At 50.9% G+C, this 21,724-nt stretch overlaps 1 protein-coding gene across 6 annotated transcripts in view; it reads left to right on the forward strand.

Moving 5' to 3' along the window:
* LOC308633120 (kynurenine--oxoglutarate transaminase 1) overlaps positions 1–19,547 on the forward strand; it is a 31,951-nt gene extending 12,404 nt beyond the window's left edge. The window contains exons 2-15 of one of the 6 annotated variants that reach the window (XM_081265653.1): positions 7,062–7,133; positions 9,031–9,181; positions 11,612–11,670; positions 14,657–14,804; positions 15,738–15,887; positions 15,965–16,051; positions 16,268–16,396; positions 16,799–16,919; positions 17,424–17,500; positions 17,626–17,715; positions 17,835–18,021; positions 18,104–18,183; positions 18,908–18,994; positions 19,083–19,547. In XM_081265653.1, the coding sequence (XP_081121779.1) occupies positions 9,134–9,181; positions 11,612–11,670; positions 14,657–14,804; positions 15,738–15,887; positions 15,965–16,051; positions 16,268–16,396; positions 16,799–16,919; positions 17,424–17,500; positions 17,626–17,715; positions 17,835–18,021; positions 18,104–18,183; positions 18,908–18,994; positions 19,083–19,148 (1,329 nt within the window). In that variant the 5' untranslated portion in view covers positions 7,062–7,133; positions 9,031–9,133 and the 3' untranslated portion in view covers positions 19,149–19,547. Of the gene's footprint in view, positions 1–7,061; positions 7,134–9,030; positions 9,182–11,611; positions 11,671–14,656; positions 14,805–15,737; positions 15,888–15,964; positions 16,052–16,267; positions 16,397–16,798; positions 16,920–17,423; positions 17,501–17,625; positions 17,716–17,834; positions 18,022–18,103; positions 18,184–18,853; positions 18,995–19,082 lie in introns of those variants that run through there. The other 5 variants (XM_081265655.1, XM_081265652.1, XM_081265656.1 and 2 more) reach the window with 5 other exon arrangements.
* The last annotated feature ends 2,177 nt before the right edge of the window (positions 19,548–21,724 follow it).

A 21,724-nucleotide genomic window follows, 5' to 3' on the forward strand; every position in this document is an offset into this window, starting at 1 on the left:
ACAGCCCAGCCCTGAACTTATTTCTTTATGGTCTCCTTATGGAACCTTCTAGTGTGGGTGTGGGCAAGCCTGAGCACTTTCATACCAAAATATCCATTTTTGGCTGGGTACAGTGGTGCTCGCCTGGGATCCCAGCCACTTAGGAGGCTGAGGCAGGTGGATTGCAAGTTTGAGGCCAGCCTGGGCAACTTAACCATCCTAACAAGTAAAAATCTGAACTGACTGAAGAACCAGCATACCCCTCTTAGATCCATCAGAGAACTGAGGTCACAGGACAAATTGCTGCCCCAGAATTGGAGAGAAAGACAGGCAAATAGATGCACAGAAACCCAACTTCCTGGAGTAGAAACTCCCAGAACCTGGACTTGGGAGCGGGCCCTGAGCTGAAATGGATGGATTTCTAGGGGCTCAGTGTGCGCAAGTCTAAGACTTAAAAGTTTAAAGGGAAGCAGCATCGTGAGCCCTGCCTCCCAGAGCCCTGCCGTTCCCCACCGTGAGCACTGGAGGGGAATTTCCTACTTCTGGCAGGGGGAGAAGTAACAATTTTGACATATGCCCGAGTATTCTCTACCCCCGAGCTACACCCCCAGCCCTTCTGATTTTCTTGACAAGACCTGCCCTCCTGAGAAGCTAGACCAGGCGCTGCAAACAACCATGACTGATATGCTAAGGGCTCCAGGGGAAAAAGGAAAAGAAAGACAATGTGCAGGAACAGACAAGTAGAGGAATGGGAAGATCCAACAGAAATGCTCAGGTTCAAAAAACAAAATGAATAGTGACTTCACCTCAGTATGAATAATTTACTTACCTCAGTAGCCTGGGTCCAGCTGAGGAAAGACCCTCTCAGCTTGAGGATATGACAGCAGAAATAATGAAAATGGAAAAGCAAAGAGAAGAATCACTGGGGATAAAAAAGAAAACAGAATAGAATATTCAAGAACTAGGAGACAAGTAGGAAAGGTGTAACATATAAGGGGAATGCCAGAGGAGAAGGAAAAAAGAAAGGAGCAGAAGCAATACTTGCAGCAATAATGACTGAGAAGTTTTCCCAAGTTAACATCAGACGCCAAGATCCAGGAACCTCTCAGAACACCAGGCAGAAAAAATGCAAACAATACAAACAACAATAAGTGTTGGTGAGGATGTGGGGAAAAGGCACACTCATACACTGTTGGTGGGACGGCAAGTTGGTGCAGCCAATCTGAAAGCAGTGTGGAGATTCCTTGGAAATCTGGGAATGGAACCACTATTTGACCCAGCTATCCCATTCCTCGGTTTATACCCAAAGGACTTAAAAACAGCATACTATAGGGACACAGCCACATCAATGTTTATAGCAGCACAATTCACAATAGCTAAACTGTGGAACCAACCTAGATGCCCATCAGTGGATGAATGGATAAAGAAACTGTGGTATACATACACAACGGAATATTACTCAACAATAAAAGAGAATAAAATTATGGCATTTGCAGGTAAATGGATGGAGTGGGAGAATATGATGCTAACTGAAGTTAGCCAATCCCCCCCCCAAAAAAAAAAAAAAACAAATTCCAAATGTTTTCTCTGATATAAGAGGGTTGGTTGATTCATAGTGGGATAGGGAGGGGGAGCATGGGAGGATTAGATTAACTTAGATAGGGCAGAGGGGAGGGCAAGGAAAGAAGTGGGCAAGGAGTGTCAAAAAGATGTTGGAGTGAGATGGACCTCATTACCTTAAGAACTTGTATGAAGTCATGAATGGTGTGAATATACTTTGCGTACAGCCATAGATATGAAAAATTGTGCTGTATATTTGTAATATGAATTCCAATGCATTCTACTGTCATACATAACAAATTAGGATAAATAAATAAATTTTTTAAATGCAAACAAAACAAAACCAAATCTTGGCATATCATATTGAAAGCTCAGAAAATTGAAGATGAAGAAAAAAATTTTTTTGAGGGGTTGGAGATATAGCTTAGTGGTAGGGCACTTACTTAACCTTCAGGAGACCTTGGGTTCAGTCCCCAGCACCACAAAAAAGAAGGGAGGAGGGCAGACAGGATGCCTTAGAATTATATGCATCCTCTCCTAGAAACCATGCAGGCTAGAAGCAAGTGAATCCATAGCTTATATTGGGTATTTAAACTATTTCAGGAGAGAAAAGGAGAAAACTCTGCAGCTTGGCCTGCTCATTTGATCTATTTGGTATAAAGAGGGTGTTGAGGACTGAGGGTGTAACTCAGTGGCAGAGTGCATGCCATATGCATGGCCCTGGGTTCAATTCCCCCAAATAAGAAAATAAACAGGCATCAGTCTCAAGGGATCACAAATCACTGCCCCAAGGGATGAGCGTGTGAGAGGAAGAATAGGATCTGAGAGGCCAGAGTGTTTGGATCATTCCGCCAAGGTTTACTGAGCACTGCTACATGCCAGGCTGCTGCCGGGGACTGTAGTAAGTAGGGCAGACCAATTCCGGTCTTCTGGCACCTTGTGTTGGAGCAAAGGACACGAGCACTGAAGAAACACACACAGAAATAGACGGCATAATGGCAGGTGGTGATGCGGTCTACAGAGAAAGAGAGAACGGCAAAGGAGCTGCAGATGAGGGCACTATTTTATGCAGGGGGCTCAGGGCAGGCTTTCTGATGAGGAAGGGAACTTGCAGACACACAGGAGAGAGCACTCCAGGGAGAGGGGACAGCAATGGCAGAAGAGGCCCTGAGGTGGCACAGTGTTATGGCTTGGATATGGAACGTCTCCCAGGGGCTTGGTCCCCAGTGCAGCAGCGTCCAGAGGCCTTCAGGAAGGTGATTGGATCTTGAGGGCTCTGACTTCATCAATGGATTGATCCGCTGAAGAATCCAGAATTTGTTTGCTTTATTGGGGGAGGCGTGGAAACTGCAGGAGGTGGGACCTAGTTGAAGAGAGTGGGTCCTGGGGGGTTATATCTTGTCCCCAGCACACCCCATCCTCTCTGCTTTCTGGCTGCCATGAGCTGGTGGCTTTCCTTCCCCTCGCCCTTCTGCCAGCAAGGCCCATAGTGACAGAGCCAGGTTACCCCAGGCTGAAACCTTTGAAACTGGGAGCCAAATTAAGTCTTTCCTCCTTGAAGTTGTTATTCTCAGGTGATTTGTCACAGCAATGGAAGCTAACACAACCAAACAGCAGAGATCTGAAATAAAAACAGCTTCAGCAAGATAGAAGTTTATTTCTTGCTTGTGAGAAAGGTGGCTCTAATCACAAAATCTTGATTTTACAACTTGTTGCCACCTAACGACCTGTTGCTGCGTTGCAAACATCCTGAACCCTGTGCTTCTCAACTCTGCAGCTTGGCCAGCTCATTGCTGCTGCACGTGGCGTCAGCAGGGGTGCCTCGACCCGGGTGGAGAGTCCACTTCCAAGACAGCTCCCGAGTCTCGGGCAACTTGGAGCTTTCTGTTAGCCAGGAAGGGACTTGGCCCGGGCCTAGTTTCCTCTCCACGTGGGCCTTCCTCAGGCCCTTTGGACTTTCTCAAGCATGATGGCCAGGTTCCAGGAGTGAATGTGCCAAGAGAGCAGGGCAGACGTGAGAGGCATTGTTTCACACAAGCCTTGGATGCCACACCTGTTACAGCTGGCCCACTCTAGGCCAGGGCAGTCACAGAGCTGCCCCCAGTGTCATGGGAGGGGGAACAAGATGCCACCTCTCCATGGAGGAGTTTCAGAGTCACACTAGTAGAATTCACAGAATGGATTGTACCATTGCTTCTGTTCTTTGGAAAAATAGCTGGGGTACAGCAAAGTGAGATGAGCCATGAATTGAGGTATGGGGGCCATTATATTCTCTCCCTTTGTATCTGTTGGAAATGCGACATATCCATGAGGAGGAAGGCAGAGCCACAATGTGGAAGGAGCCCGGGACCCTGGTGATGGAGGAAGCATGGTTCACCTCTGGACTGAGGGTATGGGAGTGGGTAAGAAGGGGGGAGGGAGGGGGAGGAAGGGGGGAGGGAGGGGGAGGGAGGGGGAGGAAGGGGGGAGAGAGGGGGAGGGACAGGGAGACATCAAAATTTGGATCTCATTTAAGCCATTTGCTCCATTAACAGCCCAGGCCCATCACGGTCTCCCACCTCTCCAGACTCTTGCCCAAATCCACGAGGTCCAAACACCTCCCTGTAGCAACTCATTCCATCCAGCATGGAGAGAAGGGCAGGGGGCTCTCACCAAATGCCACTGGTGATTCAGCTCTACTGCCAGAGCATGGCACAGGCTCCATCATGTCTGGCTATGACATGAGGGGTCTCTCGCCCCGTTACAGGGTGGGCACACTACCACCCACAGCCAGATCCACTGCCACCTGCCTGGCCCTCTACAGAAGGACTTGCTGATGGCTATAGAGCAATGGATATTAGGGAACAGCATGCCTGGAAGCAGCGACAAAGTGGGACGGCCACAGGAAGTGAGGTGGGACCCATGGCCCCTCATGAGATCTCATCCAGCTCTGTGGATTGGTTTGGTTTTTGTTGTTGTTTTTGTCTTGTTTTTGCAATGCTGGAGATGGAACCTGGATCCCCCATCCAAGGGCTCTGGATTTTATTCTTCAGGAGGAGTAAAGCCGCCTGGCACCCACAGTTAAGACTGTGCTTTCCTGTTGAACATGAGCAGTTGCCCAGAACATCAGCATCAGACAAGGCCACCCCATGGCCATGCTGAGTAATCCCATCCAAACACAGACAACCATGAACGCTGTCAAGGCACACAGTCCCAAACACCCAGGCTTACGTAAGTGACAGCTGCTTCTACCAGTCACAGCTGCAGCCTCCCTACAGCCAGCCATTCCTATAAATAAAATACGTTGAGGTGCCCAACCCTAAATTATCCCTGTCATTCAGAGAAAACCCTGGGTTTTCTCCTCCCTCAAGCATTCAACCGAAGTTCAAATTTTATAAGTTCCAACACCCTCTGGGCAATAAAAAGGGTGGAGCCTGTGTTGCTTTTATCCTCACTGCAGCTTGTTCAGACACAGTGGTGCTCTCTGGAGTGGCTTTTGGCTGCAGGCCTCAATAGGGCACATCAGTTAAACCTCAACTGGCTGTTAATGGAGCCAACGGCTTAAACGAGATCCAAAATTTGATGTCTTCCCCTCCTTCCCCCTCCCTCCCCCTCCTTCCCCCTCCTTCCCCACTCCCATACCCTCAGTCCAGAGGTGAACCATGCTTCCTCCATCACCAGGGTCCCGGGCTCCTTCCACATTGTGGCTCTGCCTTCCTCCTCATGGATATGTCGCATTTCCAACAGATACAAAGGGAGAGAATATAATGGCCCCCAAACTTCAATTCATGGCTCATCTCACTTTGCTGTACCCCAGCTATTTTCCCAGTTCTTCCATCTGGGTAGTTTTGAAGCAAGTCCTGGATATATCTTAAAACCTTTATGTCCAGGGGCTGGGGCTATAGCTTAGTGGAAGAGCACTTGCCTAGCATGTGTAAGGCACTGGGTTCAATCCTCAGCATCATATAAAAATAAATAAAGAAAATAAAGGCATCATGTCCATCTACTAAAAAAAAAAAATATTGTTTAGACCATCCGCCCTTGGCCATCAACTTAGCCTTCAACTGCTTACTCTCCTCCAAGCTCAAGGGGTGGGATTGAAACCAGCCTGCTAGAGTTGCTGTGGTCTTTCTGGTGAGCAGCCCCTCTTCTGAAGCTACCCAGGGGCTTCCAGCCATTGGTCAACTCAGTAGCACACAAAAAGATACTATTGCTTTGAAGAGTCGGAGGAAACTAGGAGGGAGACCAAATGTATATTTCACAGGGTCACAGAATGTTACTGTCTCAGTTCAAACATTGAGTCTGGTGATCCACACACAGTTCATTTTTTAGAATAAAGTATAGGAGTCAGGTGTGGTGGTGCACACCTGTAATCCCAGCAGCTTAGGAGGCTGAGGCAGGAGGATGGCAAGTTCAAAGCCAGCTTCAGAAATGTAGTGAGGCCCTTAGCAACTTAGTGAGACCCTGTCTCAAGACAATAAAAAGGGCTGGGAAAGCTTCCAGATGGCAGTGTGGCCCAGCCTCTTCACAGATGACCTGAGCCAGTCTGGCAAACCTGGTTGTGCCCTTGCTGTTGATGTGCTATGTCTATAGGAAAGGGGACCAATCCACCATTCTTGGTAGACCTGGCCTTACCCCCCCAACTGCCTGCTGCCTGAATTCTCCTCCAGCCTCCAGGGTGGTCCCCCCACCTGTTAGTTGCTATTAATGGTTCTGTCTTTCTGTCCTCCTGCACCCCCCTGCCCCACCTATCCCTTACACATTGAAATTGGTGAGCAAGGTGAGAGCCAGCTCTGGGAGGACATTACAGAACCCCCTCTTCTGACTGATATTCACTGTGGTCTTGCAGGACACCTTGGCAACGTATACATTGTTGTTTTTTTTTTTCTCTTATTGCACAGTCCGTACTATAAAATTTGTTTTGAGTTTTATAACTTTGTGGCATTTTAGATAAGATTGTATTTGTACTTTGTTGTCTAGAATGATTAAAATGTATTGAATAAACCTAGGATTAGAATGCTAAAAAAAAAAAGGAGGGAGCTGGGGCTGGGACTCAGTGGCAGAGCACTTGCCTAGCATGTGTGAGGCACTGGGTTTGATACTCAGCACCACATAAAAATGAAGCAAATAAAATAAAGACATTCTGCCCATCTACAACTATAAATTTTTTTTAAAGGTTGCACTTTGATTCAGCATCCCCAAAATAAAGCCAAGGAGCTTTTGAGGGACTGGAGCCCATGCGTGTGCTCCCCTGAGTATTTGTGAACTGGGCCACAGCACAGCAACTGCACATCCTGGGCCCTCGCCTATGCCCGTCGTCGCGCCTGCAGCCGCTGAGCAGCAGTGCCTCCCCACAGATCCTAGCGCAGCAGCGCACCCTCGGCCCCCTCCACCATCCTTCCGTGAAGCAGCTGGGCAGCTGCAGGCTTGGCCTTTTAAAATTCCACCCTTCTCCTCTGTGCTCAGAACCCAGGCCCTGGATGCTGCAGTGCCTTTCAAACCCGCAAACGCCTTCCTTTGGCCTGACTGTAGTTTCCTTCCAGGTTTGTTGTCAATTGAGCCTGCAGCACTTGTCGAGGTCACTGTCCCGCCACCCTCCTCACATCACCGCCCAGGTGAGAGTTGATTCCCGCATTGTCAGTTCTCCTCCGTTCATTTACGCACCTGTCCTCCAGCTAGGCGCGTCCTTTCTTGCTTCCTTTCTCCTTTTCTGTTAACTCTTATTTCATCTACAGTGACTTTTATTCCCCTTGCTTTTTTTTTTTTTTTAAAAACAATATTGGGCATGGGAACTTTTGACTCAGTGATGGTAGAAATGAAATCTTGTCAAACACAGGCACAAACACACAGGCAGGGCTTTAGTTGGGCCTTTGCCAAAGTGGGTAACTGGGACTTCAGCTAGGGGAAGACAATCCTGACCAAGGGACCAGGCTGCTCTCCAGACACAGGGAGAACAGGCTTTCATTGGCTTGCGAGAGTGATAGATTTGGTAATTTCCAGATCCAAAAGATGTTTCTTCTTGCATGAAATTTGGACCACCAGGTGGTCACAGTTGACATTTCCTAGTGTAGCTGGCGCCATTCTCCTGTGCAAATGTCCTGGCCTTGTGGCTCTCCCTGGGCCTTACAATGGATCCAAAGGACTTGGGCTACTGTAGCTGCTGAGAAAGCACGAGAAAACACACACCAGTGCCAGCCCGCAACCCACATGGCCACGTGCAGGGCCCAGTAGAATCAATCCCAAAGGTCAAGGCAGCAAAGTGACAGATGTCACATGAAGACAGAGATGCCATTCCAGTCACCCACCACACATCGGCAGGCCCAGGAGTCAAAGCAGCCTTCAAGTCCCTGAAAAGTAACCTGGCAACTGTTGTCAGGACCCATGTGTCAGAGGTGTGATCCTCAACCAGCTGTGAGGAATCTAATCCCGTATTGCCCAGCTCAGTGACCTCCTAAGTCAGTGATTTTTAAGTTGTATCAAAAGAAGTGAAGCTGGGCTGGGGATGTGGCTCAAGCGGTAGCGCGCTCGCCTGGCATTCGTGCGGCCCGGGTTCGATCCTCAGCACCACATACCAACAAAGATGTTGTGTCCGCCGAGAACTAAAAAATAAATATTAAAAATTCTCTCTCTCTCTCTCTCTCTCTCCCCACTCTCTCTTTAAAAAAAAAAAAAAAAAAAAGTGAAGCTGTTGGGCGAGGTGGCACACACCTATGATCCCAGCAGCTCAGGAGGCCGAGGCAGGAGAATTGCAAATTTGAGGCCAGCCTCAGCAACTTAGCAAGGCCCTAAGTAACTTAGCGAGGCTCTGTCCATATTTTTTTTTTAAGATGGGGGGGGGGGAGGGAGAGAGAGAGAGAAAGAATTATTTTTAATATTTATTTTTCAGTTTTTGATGGACACAACATCTCTGTTTGTATGTGGTGCTGAGGATCGAACCCAGCGCCCCGCGCATGCCAGGCGAGCGCGCTACCGCTTGAGCCACATCCCCAGCCCCATGTCCATATTAAAATATAAAAAAGGTCTGGGGATGTGGCTCAGTGGTTAAGTGCCCCCGGATTAAATCCCTGGTACCAAAAAACCAAAAGTGAAGTCAGAGGGTTTGTCTGGATTGTTCCCAGGTGAGGGCTTCATCTTTGCAAGCGTTCGCTTCTGTGGTGTTTTTAGGGTCTCCTGGTGGGTCTGGGAACAAAGCCCAAGGGTGGAGAGGCACCAGATTGTGCCACAAAGGGTAATCACTTATTGCATCCAGGGGCTTATTCCACTGTCCCCTCCTCTGTCTCACCATCATGCTCCCCAACGGTCTCACCTTCTATCAGTGCTCCTCACTGGGTCACTTCTGCACTGAAGCTGATTTGAACTTTTAAAGATCACTCTGGTTTTCTGATATGTGTGTGACTGTGTGTGTACACGTGTGTGTGTGGGAGGGTTGTCGAGAGGACGGTGTGGTATATATAATCCTGCAGCGGAGCGCTCTGGCACGTGTCTGGCACAGTGACAAGCTGTTGTTGTTAGACTGTGTGTAGGACCCAAGTGCTGAGCTTCTGGCCTGGCGTGCTCTTCCTCTCTCCTCTGCCCCTGGAGGAGAAGTCAGCAGCGCCCCGTGGCCCTGGGAGGCATGTTCAGGAAGGCCGGAGCCTCGCTCACCCGGTGCTTGCACCACTCTGTAAGTGCCCTCTCCCAGCACCTGCCCCTGCATGGCCCCGGCTCCTGGGATCTGGCGAGGTCCTGGCTTCATGGTTGTGTGTGAGCCCGCTCCCTCAGGAAGCCTTCCCTGACTGCAGCCTGGCTGTCAGCCCTGCCTGGCTCCTGCTACCCTGCTCTAGACCTCGTAGCTGTGCATCTGGGTGGTCAGCTTGGGTGCTGCTGCTGCCTCCCGATCATCCCAGTGCCCAGCCCAGTACCTGATACTCAGTAGGTGCTCCATAAATGTTGATTGAATGACTGTTATGTGTAAAGCATAAGAACAGGCATTCATTTATCCCAGTACTGAGTGCCACACTTGAAGGCCACTCCCTTGAGCACGCCACGTTTCTGGAATCTCCATGATTTCCACCTCCTTCCTAAACCCACTGAACTCCCCTCAACTCTGTTCCTCTCCCTGCCAGTCTGTGCCCTGCACCCCTACTCCTCCCCCACCAGCCCTGCCTAGTGCCCTCACTCCAAGGTCTGCCTCCCAACACCCCTGCTCCCCACTGCCCCTGACTCGCCTCACTTTACCCTTTTTATAGAACTCATCCCCAGTTCAAAAGTAACTCCACATGTCACTGAACCCAGGATGCTGTCGATTGGAGGATGTGCTGGGGCTTTACGAACTTACCAGGGAAAATGCTCCCTAATTAGCGATTGTAAGGTCACAGCCACAGTCAGAGATGTTGCAGAGTGACAGAATACGTTTATCAGAACCCAATAATGTGCCCACCACCAGGATAACTGAGAAACAGAGAAACACACCCATGAACCAGAATCACTCATCATCCCACTCCTTGAGAGAGGCTTGGTGAACATTTTGATGAATTTCCTTCCCAAAAGTTTTCCTATTTAGATATGGTTACAGGAGAACATGTCTGTGGATAGAAAGATTTATTAAAAAGACCATAGACCTCTCTACACACTGTGTTCTAGACTATTTTATTGATATCAGTGTATATCACAAACATTTTTCTAAAATATATTGTCTCCCATATTTTTCCCACATTTTTTTTTCTTTTTTTTTTATTCTTTTTTTCCCCACATTTTTAAAAAATTTTTTATTTATTTTTTAGTTCTCGGCGGACACAACATCTTTGTTGGTATGTGGTGCTGAGGATCGAACCAGGGCGGCACGCATGCCAGGCGAGGGCGCTACCGCTTGAGCCACATCCCCAGCCCCTTTCCCACATTTTTTAATCACTAAAGCTAAAGGTTATTGTAGAAAATTTGGAAAATAATAGTTATTCATCAGACAATGAAATATATCTGGTAAACTGACCAAAGACAGTCACCAGCACCATCTTGGCTGCAGCCGGTGGTTCCTGGTGTGCGTCTCCCTCGTGGCAAATGATTCTGAGGTGCGCTGAGTGCTAGGCCTGGCCATGGTGTCAGGGACTCAGCCAAGGGACAGTGTGACCCACTGGGGAGGGGCCAGGCACTGCACAGCTGGTCCAGGGCCCCTGCAGGAGGCCCAGGTGCCTCTGCTGCTAGTGCAGCCACCCTGACAGGTCTTGGCCGGCTTCTCTGACCTCCAGCCAGTCCCTGAGCCTCTGGGCCTCGCATCTTCATCTGGCAGGTGGGGATTATCAGGTGGTTCTAGAGGGATGGACGCTGTGGGGACTGAAGACATCTGGGCCACAGCAGCTGTCACTATTGGCCCTGGCAGGCGGCTCCCAACCCACCAGCCACCTGGCACAGCGAGCCCCCAGGACAGGAGTTCCCTGCCACGCAGCCCCACTCTGTTGTACTGAGGGGAGGATGAGGCCAGGAGGAGCGGCTTCCTATCAAGGCGGGCTGAGCAGGGTGGATATCAGCCTGGGACAGTCTCTGACACCTGTGGCACAGCGGGGAGCTGGCCTGGAAGGATCCAGGGACAACAGTGTGATCTGGATGAGGACCCTGAGGCCCTCCCAGGTCTGAGTGAGTTAGAACATGGCCTGGGGTCAAACTGGGCAGTCAGGTGTGACCCTGAACACATCACTCCCCCACCCCCTCTGTTGGCTCATCTGTGAAATGGGCCCAGGCAGGTCCTTCTGGGAATTAGCTGGAAGAGCTCAGCAAAACCCCTGTGAGTGCTGCTGTCCTCCCAACCTCCTACCCTCCTCAGCCTCGGCCCCTCCTGGGTCAAAGTATCCCGGCTGCATGAGGCCTCTGCCTTGGGACCTGGGAGCCAGGGCTCCATGTGTGACCCAGGCAGCCTCTGCAGATGGGGAACCTGGGGCTGGGGGAGGGCAGAGAAGCCTTCCCAGAAGGTAGGAGGAACAGAAGGGAGGAGGTGGGGCTGCCTGGCCTCCTGGGAGCACAGGTCCTCCAGGAAGGAGGACACGGCTGTGGCCAGAAGATCTCTCCACAATGACTGCACCTGGAAGATTGTGATGCTGACCCTCACTTGCTGTGTCCCCAGCTCACCATGGCCAAACGACTCCCTGCTCGAAGGCTGGATGGATTGGAATACAACCCCTGGTGAGCTGGAGGGCCTGGGAAGCTTGTGGGGGTCCCCTCGGGCGTGGGTTGGCCATCCCTGGTCGCAGTAACTCAGGGGTACCCAGTACAGGTGGCAGCTACCACCAACAGAGGAGGCTTAGTCTCGAATCTCAGCTTTGCCCTACTGGGCCATGGCCTGGGACAGGGCACATACCTGCTCTGAGCTTAGCTCCCCGCTCCTAAGAGAAGAAAATATACCTCCCTGGGCAGAGAAGGCAGCTGTGTATAATAGCAATAATCACTGACCCAGGCACGGGCAAAGGGCTTTCCTGGGGTCACAGCAGAGTGTCTGCATCAGTGGCCTCCACATGCCCACAGATTCAACCAAGTGCAAATTAAAAGTAATTTTCAAAATTATATTTGTACCAATCATGTAGAGACTTTGTCCTTGCCATTGCTCCCCAACAATACAGGATGCCAGCCTCCCTGGTGTTAGGGGTTGGTAATGTGGAGATGATTTAAAGTACCCAGGGGGCTGGAAGTCAAGCTCATTGGTGGATTCCTTGCCTAACATGCTGGAGACCCTGGGTTCCATGCCCAGCACTGCAAACAAACAAATAATAAATATATAAGATAAAAAAACAAAGTATCTGGGAGGGGCTGGGTGTGTGGGTCTGGGTGTAGCACCTGCCTAGCACGTTTGAGGTCCTGCCCTGAAAAAGTGCAGGGGAAGACACACCTAGGTTCTGTGCAGATACTGTGCCATTTTATTTAAGGGACTTGAGCTTCTGCTGATTTTGGTATCCTGGGAGCAAGGAGGTCCTGAAGCTAGTCCTCCACCGGGTACCTGAGGCCACCTTTCACTCTACGGCACTTGCCATGGAGTCAGATCATCTAAGGGAGGATGATCCAGAGCTTTTCACCAGCCTTTCCCAAGGCTTTTTTCTCTTTCTTCTTCTTCCTTTGTTCTGTTTGTTTTTTGTGGTGCTGGGGATTGAACCAGGGCCTTGTGCATGCGAGACAAGCACTCTGCCAGCTGAGCTCTGTCCCCAGCCGCTCTTCCTTTGTTCTGTGTGTATGTGAGTGTGTGTGTGTGTGGGGGGGGGGAGTGTGTGATGCTGGGGATTGCACCTGGGGTCTCACACATGCTAGGCAAGTGCTCTACCACCGAGCTATATCCCAAGCCCAATATCTTTTTCTTCTTTAACTTCTTCTGAATATGAAGGCTCCATGTTCCTATTGCTACCAGTGATATAATGAATGCAGTAAAAAGATGTGTAAGGATTACGGGGGCCACACCAGCAGTCCCTGCAACAGGGGAGGCTGAGGCAGGAGAATCTCAAGTTCAAGACCAACCATGGCAATTTAGCAAGGACTTTCCCAAAACTCTTGAGTTGTAGCTCAGTGGTAAAGTACCCCTGGGTTCAGTCCTCAATATAAAAAAAAATTGACCCCATCTCTTAAAACACACGCCACAAACACCATTGAATAACACTTGTGCTGTTGATGCTCAAAGAAAAACATTTTTTTTTCACAAAAATTGGAACCAAGGTAGGTGAGAGGTGCACACCTGTAATCCCAGTGGCTCTGGAGGCTGAGGCAGGAGGATTGGGAGTTCAAAGCCAGCCTTATCCATTAAATAGGCCTTAAGCAGCTCAGTGAGACCGGTCTCTAAATAAAATACAAAGAAAGGGCTGGAGATGTGGCTCAGTGGTGAGTGTTCCCTGGGTTCATTCCCTGGTACCAGGAAAAAAAAAACTGGAACCAGTTTTTCTTCCAGACTTCTATGTATAGCATTTTGTTTTTACAAAGGTCTTGAACCCCTTCTTCCCCTTGGATGCCATGGCATTGGGAACAGGATCTGGGCCCAGAGCCCTGCCTTGCTGGCTGCCATCTAGGCTGGTCCTGCAGAGGCCTGATCTTCGGGCTGCCCCCTCAGCCTCTTGTGAGTGGTCTGGGCAGTCACAAGGCTCTCTTGCCAATAAGGTAGCATCCAGCTCTGTGAGATGCCAGAAGAGACAAGAGGGCAGCCTGTCCCCCCGGAGCCTTTGAACCTCACATCCCCTGTCCCAACCACCATGGAACATCCTCCTTCCAATTTTGGGTCTACCATTTGCTGCTGTGTGACTCTGGGCCTGTCACTCCCCACTCTGAGCCCTAGCAACTCTGGGCCTCCAGAGGCATTGTGGAACTTGGTGGAAGATGACAGATTTTAGATATAAATGATATCTAAATTTGCATAAATAGGCTGGCAGGACCCTATTCTGACCAGAGTGGGGTAAAGATTACTTAGAGATATACATACAGATATATATATACATACATACACATATACACACACACACATATATATATATATAGATAGATAGATAGATAGATACATAGATAGATATAGGCTGGTCGTGCCTGTGGTACCTGGAAGACCTTGTCAGCTCTGTCTCCAGAGTGGCCCAGAGGGTGTGCCTCAGAGGTCCTCCTGAAGGTCATGTGGTCAGGGCATTCACACTATACTGTGGACACATCCAGTAATGAGTTAAGCAATCACTTGGCGGGTCTCCACAGGTGTTCTTGTTATTTTTATTTATTTATTTATCTCACCCCACCCCCAGTGTTAGAGATGGAACCCAGGGCCTGGTGTGTGTTAGGCAGAAGTACCACTGAGCCCCATCTCCTGCCCACTCAAAAGCTGTTTTTAAACAGGGTAGGATGGGGAAGGACAGAAAACCGTGTGGTTGTGGTCCTTCGTACTCTGCAGTGTTTGGGATGGGAACAACATTTCTTCTCCTGGGTCATGGTCAGGGAAGCTTGAAATCCTCCTTGCTGACCCATGTGCTCATCACAGTGTCTAGTCCATCTCTCGTCGACTTGTGGGACCAATTGTGACCCCAGGCAGGTCTACAGGTTGGGGGCAGATGCCAGTTGTCCAGGTTTCGCCATCGGGCCTAGGCATGCTCACTCTGGCCTGGAAACAGAAGTCCAGCAGGGTAGAGGGGTGATCTGGGACCAACTCTCTGTTTGTCCCCAGGGTGGAGTTTGTCGAACTGTCCAAAGAGTATGAAACTGTGAACTTGGGCCAGGGCTTCCCCAACTTCCCACCCCCAGACTTTGCTGTGGAAGCTTTTCAGCAGGCCGTCAGCGGGGACTTCATGCTCAACCAGTACACCATGGCCTTTGTGAGTTTATTGGTCTCTCTTGGGGGGCCTGGGGAGTCAGAGGGAATGACCAGCTGGTGGAGAGATCGTGGGGCAGGGCGGAGAGCAGGGAATTCAATCTGGCCATGGTTCAGGGTTTACTGACCTATTCTGTCCCAGGCCCTGTGCCTCATGGCCTAGTGGGGAAGGCAGACCAGAAGCCAGTCATAACCAAGGGGGTGGGCAGGCACCGTAGAGGAGGTGGCACATGGGAGCAGCTCCCACGAGCCCCAGCCCCGCCCAGCCTTGTGTGTTTTCTGTGTCCACAAGCACATGGATCCAATCTTCCCCCAAAGTTAGGTGCTTCAAAAGCTGCAAAATAAAGACCTATTTCTGCTTCACCCGTATGTGACTTTAGCCAAGTCATTTTCTCTTTCTGGGTGTCTATTTTTCTATGTATCAAATATCTGTCTTTTGGTTGTCGTTGTACTAAGAATGCAACCCAGAAGCACTTTATCTCTGAGCCGCATCCCCAGTCCCTTTCTATTTTTTTATTTTGAAACAAGGTCTTGCTAAATTGCTCAGGCTGACCTCAAACTTGTGATCCTCTGTCCTCAGCCTCCTGAATCACTGGGATTATAGGGGTGCACCAACATTCCTAGTCTTGCAAGGCTGCTGGGAGGATCTGATGAGCACAGATGTGCTTTTTAACTCCCTGACCCACATGGGAGGTGTAGAGTCTCCACAGCCTTGGGCCCTGCCACACTGTGCTGGCCAAGGAAGGCCCTCTGTCCACCTTCCCACCACATGCCAGTCCCAGGCAGGGACCCAGATCAGAAGAGGCTCATTGGCAGAGGCTGGTGGAGAAAGTGAGAGAGCTCATCCCCAGGAGTTGGCTTTGCCCTGAGGCCTACACTAGAAGGTGCTAGAGTTGCCTAGGGTTGAGTCTGGAGGGCTGACCCTGCTGTCCTGCAGGGTTACCCACCCCTGACAAAGATCCTGGCGAGTTTCTTTGGGAAGCTGCTGGGACAGGAGTTGGACCCACTTGAGAACGTGCTGGTGACCGTGGGTGCCTACGGGGCCCTGTTCACAGCCTTCCAGGCCCTGGTGGACGAAGGAGACGAGGTGAATGATATGACTCGGGCTGGGTGGGGTGAGGGGTCCGAGCAGTGTTGACCACAGTGATCTGATCCTTGTCCCAGGTCATCATCATCGAACCTTTCTTTGACTGTTATGAGCCCATGACATTGATGGCTGGGGGTCGCCCTGTGTTTGTGTCCCTGAAGCCGGTAAGGATGCCATGTGGGGTGTGGGCCCAGGGACCCACGGACTGGGTGGGACTGGGCCCAGGGAGATGGGTCAGAAAGGACACAAGTGAAAGAGACCAGGTGGGAGGTGTAGTGGCCTCCAGAGCCCCAGGGAGGAGGTGGAGGGGGCAGATGCCCAAGGAGGGGACTTAAATGTCAGGGGGTAACTATAGCTACCCTTCCCGCCTCCTCTTGCAGAGCCCCACCCAGGATGGGGAGCTGGATTCCAGCAGCAACTGGCGGCTGGACCCCACAGAACTGGCCAGCAAGTTCACATCCCGGACCAAAGCCCTGGTCCTCAACACACCCAACAACCCCCTGGGAAAGGTACCTGGGACAGCTCTGTTCAGGGACCCTCCACCTGCATTCAAGTCCCGGCTCTTCCTGATGAGCTTCCTCGGGGCCTCAGTTTCTTCATCTGTGGAGTGGGAGGGTTGCCCGCCATGACCTGAGGATGGAGGTGCCAGAGTCCCAGGGAAAGAAAGGGGCAAGAATCTCAGGGAGGTGAAGGGTGGGTTGGTGGGGACAGTGACTTGCCTCTCAGCATTTCCTCAACTGTAAATAGGAACCTGAGGGACCATCTCACAGGGTCGGTGCAGCAGAGGTTTGATGGGATGGTTCAGGAAAGCCCCCAGCAGCCAGCATGGCCACAAGCCCTCTGTCTGAGCAGGACTTTGCATTTGGGCACGGTACCGGCTGCAGACCTGTGCCACCCCTGGGTCCCTGCAGGTGTTCTCCAAGGCAGAGCTGGAGCTGGTGGCCAGGCTGTGCCAGCAGCATGATGTGCTCTGCATCGCGGATGAGGTGTACCAGTGGCTGGTCTATGACGGGCTCCAGCACATCAGCATTGGTGAGCCGGGCTGGGCGTGGGGCTCGAGGCCAAGCTGGGAGCACAGTCCTGTCACTTAAACCAGGGACCAAGAAGGGGCTGTGGGGCTGTGTAGGTGATATGATCTTGAGCAGTGACTTCACCACCCTAGAAGGAAGGTCACAGTATCATCTACCTCTGAGGTTGTCTTGAGCATAAGATTAAATAAGTCCTTGGTAGGCCCTTGGCCTGGGTCCCACCTGCAATCCCATCTACTCCAGAGACTGAGGCAGGAGGATCCTGAGTTCAAGGCTAGCCTTGGCAACTCCGTCAGACTTGACTCAAAAGTAAATAAAAAATAAAAAGGACCGGCATGTAGCTCAGTGGCAGAGGGCTTATCGAGAATGTACGAGAGGTCTGGGCTCAACCCCCAGTCCTGCCCCTCCCTCCCTGAGTCCTGGGGGTAGAAAGCCTGTGCTTCCCAAGAGCCAGGCCACCTGCTCCTGCCCTTGCCCGTCCCAGCAGCCTGTCTTTAACTTTGGACAGCCAGCCTCCCTGGCATGTGGGCCCGGACCCTGACCATCGGCAGTGCTGGGAAAACATTCAGTGCCACAGGCTGGAAGGTGAGTCCCTGTGGGCACAGGGCAGCCTCCCGCCCAGTCCTCAGCAGGAGAGCCAGGCCTGGGAACTGAGAGAGACTGTGGCCAGGGCCCGGGAAGCTTCATTCCCTACCTGTGTCCCCATCCAGGTGGGCTGGGTCCTAGGCCCAGATCATATTATGAGGCACCTGCGGACTGTGCACCAGAACTCCATCTTCCACTGTCCCACGCAAGGCCAGGTGAAGAGGAGCAGGGCACCCTTTGTGGGCAGGGGGTGTTCACAAGGACAAATAAAAATGGGCGGGCCGGCTCCAGTGCCCAGGCACAGCTGACCTGCCAGTCCATCTGCCCTGCCCAGGTTGCAGTAGCCAAGAGCTTTGAGCGGGAGCAGCTCCACATGGGCCAACCCAGCAGCTACTTTGTGCAGTTGCCAAAGGCCATGCAGCGAAACCGTGACCACATGACACACAGCCTGCAGTCTGTGGGCCTGAAGCCCGTCTTGTCCCAGGGAAGCTACTTCCTCATCACAGACATCTCAGACTTTAGTGAGTGGGATTGGCCAGTGTCTGCTGGCAGGGTCTGGGGAATGGTGGCTTCCCTGGGCTCAGCCTGGCCTCTGTCCCCCAGAAAGCAAGATGCCTGACTTGCCTGGTGCCGCAGAGGAGCCATATGACAGACGCTTTGTCAAGTGGATGATCAAAAACAAGGTGGGCTGGGCCTCTGACAAGGTCACTAGGTATGAATTCACATGGGGTGCACTGCTCAAGTATGCCCAGCTAAGGGACACCCGTCTGCCCCTGCCATGGGCCGGGTGCAGGGTTACACCCACTTCAAGAAAGAGGGAATGGCCAGGCATGGTGGCACACACCTGAAATCCCAGGGATTTGGGAGACTGAAGCAGGAGGAGCACTAATTCAAGGCCAACCTCCGCATCTTAACAAAGCCCTAAGTAACTTAGCAAGACCCTGTCTCAAGGTAAAAAATAAAAAGGGCTGGTTCAGTGGTGAAGCACCTCTGGGTTCAGTTCCTAGTAGAAAAAAAGAAAAAAAGGGAACATATTTCTAATGTGCTCCAAAATGGCATGCTGGCTGGCAGGAATGCCCACCCCTCTCTGGGTCTCAGTGGTCCATCTGTGCAGTAGGGAGGTGGCCCAGGCCTCCGAGTCCCACCCAGCTGGGAATGCGTCCTCAGCCTTCTTTCTTCTCTGGCTCTGCTGGCTGCTGCATGGTCTAGCCTCTTGGTGCCACCTCCCTCACTGCCCAAGCAGGGACCTGGCATGATGCCCGGGGTCCCAGGTCTGAGTTGACTCAGCCTCCAAGGCGATGCACTGGGCTGACTGTCCTGTGGCCCCTCCTGGAAAACTCCTTGTCTCCTAAGCCGAGGCTGCCAGACCACAGGGCTGAGTGGACACATGGGCTTCCTCCTCCCCAGGGCCTGGTAGCCATCCCGGTCTCCATCTTCTACAGCGTGCCACATCAGAAGGACTTTGACCACTACATCCGCTTCTGTTTTGTGAAGGTAAGGGTGGGCTGGGGTGTGTCTAGTGCCTGCGCTTCTGCAGGCTGCGAGGCGCAGCAGGAGGGAGGACCAGTGTGTATCAATGCAGGATGAAGCCACACTCCAAGCCATGGACAAGAAGCTGCAGAAATGGAAGGCTGAGCTCGGGCCCTGAGGCTGTCCCTCGCCCTGCACCACACTGTCCCATGGCTCTCTGTCCCTGTTCCAGCTCTCTCCACATCGTGGAGGGTGGTACTGCTCTATGATGCGGCGTGTTCCCAAGGAAGAGCCCCTCCTTGGTCTTGGGGCCTCAGCAGTCCCTTCCCACAGCCTGTGTCCTGGCTCAGAGGCCAGAGAGGCCTGACCTGGGACTCTCCTTCTCCCTCCCTAGTTGGTTTTCAGTCTCTTCTGTTCTCCCCAGACTTGGCTGGGGCTGAACAGGGCAGAGTTTGAGGCCTGGAGTCCTAGCAGTGTTCCCAGCCCTGCACTCACCGTACCTCATCTCAGCCTGTCGCCGGGAAGTCAGCTCCAGGCTTGAGTCCTTTTGCCCATAATAAAGATTGAAGTTTGCAAACCTCACTTCTGTCTGCTTCAGACCCTGGTATCAACCCCTGAGCCAGGCTTCGTCAGAACAGGAAGAATCTCAGAGAACTCCAGCTCACCCTTTTCCTTTCTACAAACTTTCTGTGGAGTAAAACAAAAGCCCAGAGAAGAGTGGGACATTGGGACTTGTCTGAAGTCACAGGGCTCATCCTGAGGAATCCAGGCCCCTGGGCTGCCCTCCACACCCCTCACCTTCTGATGGTGCTGGCTGGCTGGGCTGGGGGCTGTGTGGGTGCGTAGTGCACAAGGGCTTCTGACAGGAACGACACGGACCTTCTCACGGGTCAGAGAACACTTTGGTGTGGGCAGTGGGGGCCAGCAGGCCATTGTAACTCCTGTGATGAGACAGGAGAAGCAGGGACCGAGGTCTCTGCAACCCCATTTGCCAGCTACCCAGATGAGCACATCTCCCCAAACAGCCCCCAGAGACAGTTGTCTCCACTGCACGTGGAAAGCTCTGTTGGAAGGGTTGGAAAGGGGGTGACATGCCCAAGGCCATATGACTCCAAAAGGTCATGTTGTGGTGCATTTGAAATGCACCACAGGTCAGTCTGGAAGCAGGGCATGGAACTTTATTCACCAAGGGGCCAAAAGGACAGCAAGCAAGTTGCCTCTGCACTCTTTGACCCCCACCATGAGTTAGAGCACACTTTTTATAGCCCAAAACCACAAGTGAAGTATGTTAAAACCATAGCACCGTAGGAAGTGGGTCAGAATGACCCAGTTCAGGGCTGGGGATGTGGCTCAAGCGGTAGCGCACTCGCCTGGCATGTGTGCGGCCCGGGGTTCGATCCTCAGCACCACATACCAACTAAGATGTTGTGTCCGCCGAGAACTAAAAAATAAATATTAAAAATTCTCCCTCTCTCTCTCCCTCCTCTCTCACTCTCTCTTTAAAAAAAAAAAAAAAAAAAAAAAAAAAAAAAAAAAAGAATGACCCAGTTCAGTGTATAGTCAGGGTACATTGCCAATGAAAAATGGGAACTAAAAAAAGAACATCTTATGGGCTAGGGCTGTAGCTCAGTGGTAGAGCACTTGCCTAGCATGTGTGAGACCCTGGGTTTGATTTTCAGCACCGCATATAAACAAATAAATAAAGGTCCATCAATAACTAATAAAAAATATTTTAAAAAAGAACACCTTGCAAAAGCATTTCTTTTTTTAAATTTTTTTTTTAGTTGAAGATGGATACGATACCTTTATTTGCTTTTATTTTTATATGGTGCCAGGGATTGAACCCAATGCCTCACACATGCTAGGCAAATGCTCTACCACTGAGCCACAACCTCCACCCTTCTTTTTTTTAATATTTATTTTTTAGTTGGAAACAACATCTTTATTTTATTTATTTTTATGTAGTGCTGAGGCTTGAACCCAGGTCCTCGCACATGCTAGGCGAGCACTCTACCGCTGCTACAACCCCAGCCCCAAAGCGTGTCTTAATAATACATTGTATAAAAATAAAAGAAACATTTTTCAGCCACTGTGCATTGCCAAATAGGTTGTGCTTAGCAGGAGTGAGTTACACATGTTTCTCATGTGTGAGAAACATTTCTTGTATGAAATGAAATCTCAGTGGGGCTGGGGATTTGGCTCAGTTGGTAGAGTGCATGCCTACCACGCACAAGGCCCCAGTTCCATCCCCGGCACCAAACAGAAAAGAAAACAAGAAATGGAGTCTCAGGGTAAAATGGAGTTTGTCTGGTCAAGGCACATATAGTTTGACCCACAAGAGTCAAAAGTGGGATTTAATCCCACATGGGTCCTTCTGGAAAGCAAGGGCAGCTCCTGAGTCTATCTGGACAGTGGTCCTGGGGCAGGCTGTGTTGACAGAGGGAGCCCATGAGTTTCAGTCTTTCCTAGATAGACAGATAGATTTTGGGCCACACCTGGCTAAGGCCAGTGATGTGCTCAGTCACACCCAGGTAATACACCTGTGAAAAGAGAAATTTACAGCAAACTTAGTGTAAAGATCTTATTAGCTATTATGGTTTAGACATGAGGTGTCCCCCAAAAGCTCATATGAGACAATGCAAGAACAGATAGATTTTGGAGGGAAGACGGTACTGGAGATTAAACCCAGGGATGCTTTACCATTGAGCTACAACTCCTTCAGTCCTTTTAAAATTTTTTTTATTTTTATTTTGA

This window comes from Spermophilus citellus, assembly GCF_964194105.1.
Source record: "Spermophilus citellus genome assembly, chromosome: 2".
NCBI lineage: Eukaryota > Metazoa > Chordata > Mammalia > Rodentia > Sciuridae > Spermophilus > Spermophilus citellus.